Source organism: Mesitornis unicolor, unplaced genomic scaffold, assembly GCF_000695765.1.
Source record: "Mesitornis unicolor isolate BGI_N332 unplaced genomic scaffold, ASM69576v1 scaffold17139, whole genome shotgun sequence".
Classification (NCBI taxonomy): domain Eukaryota; kingdom Metazoa; phylum Chordata; class Aves; order Mesitornithiformes; family Mesitornithidae; genus Mesitornis; species Mesitornis unicolor.
Window position 1 is genome coordinate 2,034 of NW_010206700.1, and position 9,428 is coordinate 11,461.

General features: G+C 46.8%; 1 protein-coding gene across 1 annotated transcript; it reads left to right on the forward strand.

The window, feature by feature from the left end:
- Positions 1-1,149: 1,149 nt before the first annotated feature.
- Positions 1,150-9,136, forward strand: LOC104534640 (phytanoyl-CoA dioxygenase, peroxisomal-like; the record flags this gene model as incomplete). The annotated part of the gene is made up of 8 exons (XM_010191873.1): positions 1,150-1,211; positions 1,411-1,521; positions 1,640-1,805; positions 2,472-2,553; positions 4,156-4,337; positions 5,119-5,268; positions 6,668-6,799; positions 8,912-9,136. Coding segments are annotated over 8 exons (939 nt in total), but the record flags the coding sequence as incomplete, so codon positions are not given.
- Positions 9,137-9,428: the final 292 nt, after the last annotated feature.

Consider the following 9,428-nt stretch of genomic DNA (forward strand, 5'->3'; position numbering starts at 1 on the left):
AGTAGTGCCCTCAGTTGGGGAATCCCTTGCTCTGGGAGCTGTTGTGGTGGTTTCTGCCCAATCTGCCCACGTCCTCTTCCTTCACTCTCTCTTCCATCCAATTCTCAACACCTTTTCCTCCCTCTTACCATTTTTACTACACATTGTTGCATGTGTCGTGTTTCTTCTTCCACCATATGTGACTCTTGACCAGCTAACGTTTAAGCTTCCCAGTGTAGGGACCATGGACACAACTGGTGGGATGAAACCTATTTCTTTTTCCAGAAGCGTGCATGTTTTCATGGTAAAAAACATTTAAAAGGTAATGGTGAGCAGCAGAGGAAAGTCTTTGGGTTACATAAAACCTTGAAGCAAAGGGGTCTCCAAACACGCATCTGCAGACCCAGAGATCTGCACAAAACGACTCTGTTTTTGCCCTTACCCCTAGCTGATGCTTCAGTACCATGCACAGAGCTCCTGTGAGGCTTCATTAGCAAGTGAAGTTTAATTGCTCAGTGGGTGAGAATGCCTCTCTCTGCGTAGGAGAGCACAACTGGATTTATTTAAACCTGTTGAAATTAATTGAGGTGGAGGACAAGCCTGCAGCTCCCCTCTCTTCGTGCGCTCCCTATTGAGTTTGGGAGGGACTAATCTGCAGTAACTGGAGAGGAGGTGAAGGTTTGCATCACCACGTGGGACTCTGAAGTCCCCTAATGACTTCTGGCTCCGAATTTGACGCACCAGTGTTAGGAGTGGAGAGATGAAGAAGCACCTCCAGGGGGCAATGCAGGTTTTGGGTAGGTCTGACTGCTCTCTGAAGCATAGTGGGGACACTGGGCAAGTAAAGATTTCCACTGAGCACCTCATTGAGTGTCTTGATGTTGTGGGAGATAAATCGAGGCCTGTGGACTACTCTGGAGTCTCGGGCATTTTGTACTGACTTTTCTTTGTGCACGGACAAGGCTGGACTATGCTGTTATTTTATATTTCTCTGCCAGACATGCTGCTCCAAAGGTGTGAAAGATTTGTTTTAGAATCAAAAATAAACAAGAACATGAATTAAATGTCCAGCACAGCACTTATCCTTAAGATGAACTGCACTGTAGGATTCAGGACACGTATGTGGATGTTTTACTCTATTGTGCTTGAGTGAATAGTCCTTAATTTCCATCCCAGACAAGCGTTCCTACTTCAGCCCAAGTTAGTGCTGTTCCTCAGCCAGGGAGGTTTCGGTAAGCTGCACCTGCTGGGGTATGGGGAACGCTGCACACCTGCAGAGCTGGGGTGGACGTGCACATGGAGAGGTTTCTCACCAATTCTCTCCAGCAGCCGCTGATTCCCTGCACGTCCCCACCTTCCTGCCAGGTCGTGCTGATGCTGCTACTGTTGCTCCCCTCGGCCCCACTAACATATTTCTCCTCTGTGTTTCAGCTATACCCTGGACAACGATGTCCTCACCACAGAGCAAAGGCGGTTCTATGAAGACAACGGGTATCTGCTCATTAAGAAGCTCGTTTCTGATGAAGACATTGAGCGCTTCAGGTACAGGGCACTTTCCTAAGGTGCTGGGGGGTTCAGTGTGCAGCCGCATCCCAGGGGAGCTCTGGGAAGCTGGAGGAAGCTGGATGCTCCCAACACGGATGTTCCCTCTGCTTTGCAGGAAGGAGTTCATGAGGATCTGTAAAAAAGAAGTGAATGTACCAGGAGCTATGATCATGAAAGACGAGTCCCTGAGATCTCAGTATGGCCAGACCGAAAAAGTAGTTAATAAAGTGCAGGACTTCCAGGAAGATGAAGAGTTGTTCAGATACTGTACTCTGCCAGAGGTAAAATTGAAGAAATAAATAAAACAGCAAGAAGGGAGATGGTGGTGGAAGAGCCTATGTGAACGCTTCTGTGGCTAAATGCCTATGCAAAGAAGGTTTTTTGGTGCCACTAAAGCTATATCCTTTATCCCTTAGAGCCCCTGTATGTTACTCCCATAAGTACATATGCGATGAAGGAATATCAGGCCATTTTTTAAGAGTGTTGTGCATGAGCACGGGAGGGATGGTGGTCAGGGCAGAAGACTTAAAGCAGTGCTCCTCTGCTCCTGTGGTGAGGAGGCAGGCAGGGATGTGACTAGCCCAGACCATGCCAGGCTAGCAGGACAGATCAGCAGCGTTTTCTGAATGGCTTTTATCCAGGCAAAGCATCTGCTCTCTGGGCAGTCGCAGTTTTGCAGCCAATATCCATGTTGTGGCAGAAAGCCACAGTTTTGTGGAAGGTTGACCCTCCCCATCTTTTCAGCCCCCCACTGTCGTCCGTCTTGGCCCCCTGCCACCATGCTCACCTGTGTGCCATGTTGGATCCTGTCCTGCAGCCCTCCATCCCTCCTCCTCCTGTACCCCAGTCCTCCGTTGAACATCCAGGCCCCAGTGCTTCCTCAGCAATCTTTCTTCTTGTCTTTCATGTTTCCAATACTTTTTTTTTTAATGTTTTCTTCTCTGTAGGTCCTCAGATACGTTGAGTGCTTCACAGGGCCAAACATCATGGCAATGCACACCATGCTGATAAATAAACTTCCAGATTCTGGTAAGGAAAACTTGAGTAAGAGGAAAATGAGGAATTGCGTGCATGCTGGCTGTCTGACCAAAATTGAACTTAGTGTTTTTGAAAAGCTTTGGATGTTTGTTTGCTAAAGATCATGGTTGTCTTGGCTGCACCCCTCATCTTCAAAGTGGGCAAGAGAGCTCCCTATCCAGCCAGCTGCTCTTGCATAAAGGATCGGGGTTTCAACCATCACATGCTTTTTGAGCTCGACTTTTCAAATGTGTTGAAAACGAGTGCTTCCATGGACCTTGGTAAAAGACAATAAATACAGAGATCATCCTTTGCGTGCAGTTTATACGGTCCTCGCTGACAGTTGTTGCATGTTGAGCACTTTGATATGAAAATGCTTGCGTAGGTGCCAAAAGAAGGACTTTGAAGCCTGTCTTGGGCTCCTGCTGCTGGAAATTGAGATTGTAATTTATACAGGGGTGGTGGACAGGGAGAGATAGTACTGTTTTTCAAAGTAGCCTTGACTCTGCATAAGCTGTTTTGGTTTAGCAAAGTTGAGACCTGAGCTGTGTTATTCTCAGGTGTGCAGCTTCTGAGCAGATACACAGTACATTGAGTGGTTAAAACACTGAGTTTGTTCAAGTCATCTCCACTTGTCACGTTAAATACTCCACAGATAGCTGTGCCATTTTGGTTGAGAAATTCAACAGGAGACCTTACATTTTTAAAGTACAAACAAAACAATAATGGACAAGAGATGAGAAACTGCTCCATATTTGCAAGGTCTTCATTCAGTATCTTTGAGGAGTACTTTAGAGGAGGTGCAAATCTCAGGAGACTTTTCAAGGCTGCCCAAAGTCTAAATGCTATTGCAAATGAGGCAAGTAGAAACATCCTAACTGGATCTGTCTGAGGAGCAAACTCAGTGGCAAAATAAATATATAAATAATATATAAAAGGCTGTTTTGGTGTGGATGATATGTTTCCATAGTGGGAAAAGAAGAAACAAACAAGGTTTCAGAAATACTTATTTTTGTTTAGACTTCATGGAAAAAAAGCCTCTAGGATGAAGGCTAAATAGAGTGTGGGGGAGACTGGGGAGGCTGCAGTTCATAAATTGAGATCAGTTTTTTTTAAAAGAAGGCTTAATAAACGTGTTGGGTGCAGCACAGACAGGGCTGATTCTCCTTGGGACACAGTGACAGATCAAGTGACTGCAGACAGCACGGCTGTTTGAGAGCCTTTGTACTGGGAGATGTTTGTGCAACAGCTGGTTAAAGTCCACAGAACTGGGGAGCAGCCAAAGTGAATGGTGAAAACTTGGCAGGGCGTTGGTGGTGGTGAGGGCCAGCAAACGGCGTCTTCTGAGGGGTCCCACAGCCAGGCATCCTCCTGGCATTCACTGTGTCCCCAGGCCATTGCTGACCCAAGAGCCACCACAGTGCTCCTGGTCCATCTTGAGATGGGTGTAAGCCCATTGGGCTTCCAAATCAGTGGTGGGCTCGAGCAGAGTACGTGAAGTCTTTAGGGGCAAGCAGCAGCTTCTTAGGACATGCTACAGGAGCAGTGGTTTAGTGAGAAGAAAAAGGCTGTGTCATGTTTGATGAGGTTGAAGGTTTTGAATCTGTGTTGCAGATAAACAGACTTTCCTCCACCCCATGCATCAGGACTTGCACTATTTCCCCTTCCGGCCTGCAGCCCGCATCGTGTGCTCCTGGACCGCCATGGAGAGGGCTGACCAGGACAACGGGTGCCTGGTCGTGCAGCCAGGGACACACAGGGAGCCCCTGAAGCCTCACGGCTATCCAGAGTGGGAGGTAGAGTGTCACAGGGGGCTTGGGGAGGGGGTGTGTGTATGGCCCACATTTTGGCTGGCTCACCATGGAGGGATGATGCACAGGTCAAGCTGAGGTTTTCAGTGATGGTTTTTCTGTTTATGCAAACACTTGACTTGTTGCTTCGGGAGAGAGTTGCTTGGTTGACCCCTGTCCATGTACCTCAAGAATGGCCCTCCTGTACCTGGGTAGATTTTCCTCTGTTCCCACCTTCACCTAGAAACTGTCCAGCGCGCTGTGGTATAACGGCATAAACACAGCAACTGTTTACCGCTGCCCTTGCCAAGTCTGAGGACTCTTTCTCCTCCTGGGAATTTGTTGCTGCTTGGTGAGTTTGTGTACTGTCCCAGATTGGAGAGGCTGGATAGTAAAAAACTGGATGCAATTAAGTATCAGGAGGTATCTTCCTCTTAGGAACGCATGTTTCCTGACTTGGCTTAGTGTTGGTGATGGGAGCAGAAGGCTGGACCTCAGTGGTGGCATCAGCCCACACTTGTGGGAGTCCCCAGTGTTCTTCTCTGTTCTCTCCAGCTGAGAAATGTTCTTGTCTGAATCCAGCTTCAGAAAATTGAAGTATTATTTTACTGTGCCTAAGGCTTGAAGGAGGAAGACTTGTAGGCAAGTGGGCAGGCTCTCAGTTGGGCATACAAATACGCTGCCCAGAGGAAAGCAGATCAGAGGCTGTCCCTGCTGTGCCTTGCACTGAGAATTGGCACTTGCTCTAATTTTAACTGAGTGGTTTCAACTCAGCCTTTTTTCCTAGGGTAAAACCAACAAACTTTTCCATGGGCTGCTTGATGAGGATGAGAAGAGTCCCAAGGTTCACCTTGTCATGGAGAAGGGAGACACAGTGTTCTTCCATCCTCTGCTCATTCATGGCTCTGGGATAAACAAGACTTCAGGTTTCCGAAAGGTAGGAAACCATCTCTTGATGCAGCTCTTGATAGTTTTGATATTTTAAAACTGATCAAACTATCTCCGTCCTTTCCAAGCTTATGAATATATGGATGAACTTTTACATGAGTTTTTAGCTTCCTAATATACTCTTATACTATTTTTTTATTGTTTCTTTTCAAACATAGCTGTCTTTTGGGAGAAGCAATCTGTGGGGCTGCTTGAGAGAAACAGAGCAGGAGTAGAAATTCGGTGCTGAATCTATGTTTGATGCCTGGCTGGCTGTATTTGCTTTCCCAATAGTTCCCTTTCAGCTGTCCCAAATATCAGGAGCTTCTCTAACTTCCTCCCCTCCTGCCTTCCTAATATCTCATCTCTGGATAGCAGGAGCCCCCATAATCCAATAAATAGTATTTTTATATGACAACATGACCCATTTTTCTATTAAGGATTTGGTTTTGCATCATCTCTTTGTTTTGCATCGCAGTTCTTTAACTGAAACAGGCAAAAGTGCCCTCCTTTGGAGGCCTCATCCTTTTCTCAGAAGTGGATTCATCCGGGCATGTAAGGGAGCTGTAGCTTCTAGTGTAGCCACTAGTAGCAACACAGATGTTTCCCCTCATGGACTCCAACACAGGCTGCTCTATTTTTATTTTATTTTGCCTGCATCAATTACTCTATGGCCTGTTCTTTCAGCCCCAGTAGCAGTTTACTGGTGTGGAATTCCTTCCTCCTGCAATCCTGACAGCAGGGAGGACATCGGGTACTGAGAGTCTCATCTGGTGGCTCGCTCCTGGCTCGTGGAGCTGTAGTCCTGTTTAGTATCCTGCAGAAACGCAAGAGCTTCCTCATACTATGCCAAATCCCAACATTCATCCGTTCTGGGGGTAAATCAGTGAGTGTCCTGGAGCTCTCTGAGCCAGGTTATGGTCCAAGACCCTTTGAGATCTGGCATGATCTCTCTTGCAGTTGGCATAGCTCATGTAATGACAGAACAGCTTTTTCCAGTAGGGCATTTCTATTTATTTCCTCTAGACTCTGCTTAAGCAAGAACTGATGACAAAATAAGTGGGTTGATGTCAGGGAACAGAAAGCAAGAACCTTTGCAGAACACACAAGTCTGCTCCACCCCTGACTTTCCCTATTCCCACTCTGGTTGCTGATATTTTGGGACTGAGTAGTACAGTTCATGTTGGGGGAATGTTTGGGAGAGGAGGGAAGGAAGAGGAGCACATCAGCAAACCAGAGTATTTCTCCAAGGGGACACTCTCGGGAGTGCTCGGAAAGCAGGAAGGAATTTGCTGACATGATCTGTGAGGAAGGAGTGGGATGCCCACAATCTGGGATGCACAAGATTTTTTTCCACCGGTCACTTGCAATCGATGTGGTATCGAGTGATGCCCGATTTCCTCACACAGAGTATAAGCTGTCACTTCGCCAGCTCAGAGTGCTACTACATTGACGTCAAGAACACGACCCAAGAGCACCTGGAGAAGGAACTGGTAGAAATGGTTCGCAAGAAATACGGCATGACGTCTGTGGAACTCAAGGTAAGACGGAGCTCTGTGCCCTTTGTTACAACCCAGGGCAGTTCCCTTTCCTGAGTGTCTCTCTTGTGACAGATTTGTGCTTTTGCTGTGCTCCATTAGGGAGATCAAGCTGTGCCCAGCAGAGGTGCTTGGCAGAATAAAAGACCTGATGTTCAGAGGATGACCATCAGGCTTTTTTTGGGACCTTTTTGCTCACAAGGCTGCTTCTTGCCATGCTGGAGAAGTGGCCTTGCTCCCTGGGCAGACCCTTCCTATCCCTTGAGCTTTGGAGGTTCCTCCTCCAGCTCTGCTTGTCAAAATGGGGTTTGTGAGCATGCCTGGATCCCTTCCAGAGGTGGCTGAGCTGGTGCAGATTAGATCAGTGCTTCGTGATGCGACAGCCACTGATGTTGTAGCGTAAGTGAGGAGGAGCTGTGCACCCTGCTGTCCTGGTGGCTCAGCTCTGAGGTCGCTCACGTGCACTTCTGACACCATTCAGGTCTATACTTCGCCCTACTGGGTAGCAGTGGGCAGGGCTAAGGTGGCAAGGCAGGAAGAGGGTGAAATCTGTGCAAGCTTTCCCTTCACTGCATGTCCAGGCTCATGGTTTGTTGTGGGGAGCATGTCTGAACCAGGGCTCTTTGCAGTTGTATTTGGACTGCACGATGTGAATAGGAAGATGCAGTCATCTCTTGCCCTGAATTTGCAGGTGCAACAAATTCAGTGCTCGTCCATGGTTCTCACAGTTTCCCCTCCTAATGGCAGGTGGGTTTTCCTTTTAAAACAAGTAGCCTCATCTGACTGCAATAGGAGGCCAATTTTTTTTTGTTAAATATAATCCCATATCTGTTGTTTAGACTTGGGGCTACCAGAGGTGTGTCAGCAGCAATGTACGTCTGCCTGGGGGTAATGGACATTTGCTGAATAACTGAAACCACTGTGTAAAATAGAAAGCAAATCTAAATTCTGCAGGGATTCAACCACTGAAAGGCAAATAAATGTTGTTCCTGGGGTGGAAATGGTCTGCATTTCTTAATCTGCAGCAGTTCCCAAACACGTGCACAGCCGGTATCGAGGCAGTAATGTTTAGATGTAATAGACAGCGATTCTCTTTTAAAGTTTACATATTTTACAGATATGACAATATCTAGGGCATTCTGAAGAAGAGGAATTTGTTTTTCATGTTTGAGGTTTTTGGTTTGGTTTGGCTTTGGTTTTTCCCCCAGTGTGCCTGGGTATGGTGAGGACTCCAGCTGTGTTTTGCAAGCCTGATCTCACGTGTTGTCTGTACAGTTACAGCTTGCTTAACTTTCAATTCCTGCAGTTACTTAGGTACAGAGTGAAACCCAAAGTGGTGTGTAGTGACATGCTTTCCTTCTGACTCAAAATGAGTGTGTGCCCATACCTGCCTCAGATGAGTCTCTGTGTCTTCATGCAGCTTTAAGCTTTTTTTAAGCAGAGCTGGAGCTTTCTCCCAGAGAAGTGCCCAGGTCTCATATTTCACCTTCACAAGACCGATGATAGGAACTAAGTAATCCTCAGCCAGGGAAACTGAGGTAGGAACTTGCCCAGGTCTTACCTCCACGAAGCAAACAGTGACGGTTGTCTCTGCTTTACAGTCTGCAGCAGTGCCTGCCCAGCACCCGATTTCTGGCTTTGTATCTGTTATTTCCTGCTGGTTTCTGCTGCACAAGGAGTATTGCTTACTCACGGGCAGCAGTGTGCAAGGTGCAGTCAGTGGTGAGCTTTTTTTGATCCCCAAAGGTGCACAAGGGAGGCATTGTGTGCACAAGCAGGCGAGGGTGGCTTCTGCAGGGGTAATGTTCTCTGTGCTGCTCGCGTTTCCTCTTCTGCCTCCCTCCAGAATTGAACCATGGGCACCTTGCCATTGGTGTCACACCTCCAAAAAACCTGTCTCCTGGGGCTGAAGACTGCACCTCTTTCTTAGGGCTGCATTTTGTTTTCTTGCTATTTAGGACTTGAAGACATATTCAGTAATGATTTGGTACGTTTTTATGGGTAGGTAGCTAAGCTGAGAACGCTGTATCTGTTTCCATCTCTGTAAACCAGAATCCTGGTCACTGGTTTTGCCGGTTTTCAAGGGTTTTCCTTTGTCTCATTTTTGTTTTGAAGGATATTTGGAACTTCCGAGCACGGCTGGTGCAAGGGGAAAGAATTAACCTGTAGACCAGCCTCTGAAGACCAGGATGGAGAACAGGAGCCTGAGAATGAGCTGCTCTGGTTGGAGAGCGCAGACCCCCTCTCGGCCGTCAGAGCTGCCTGTGCTTTGTTGACCTCTGTATCGGTACCTTAGCCAAATGCTGCATTGCAAAATCACTTTACGCTAATACAAATTAATTGCACTGAGGTTGCACAGCTGATGTACGTCAGAGGAAACCTGGCCTAGAAAACAGAGATGTGCTGTGGTTATCTTAGAGAACTGAAGAATCGAGGCCGTGAAAGAACACCTTGATTTTTCTGATGTTTTCATTCCTGTTTTTTAAAAGTTTCTCAAATGACATATCTTTGGAATGATGCTGTTCTAAGATAAGATTTTATGCAGGAATTTACGCAAGGGTATGTTTTTAACCTTTCCAAATTCCTTTTCTATGCAAAAGAAATGAAATTAATCAGTTTTACGCAAGCCCTC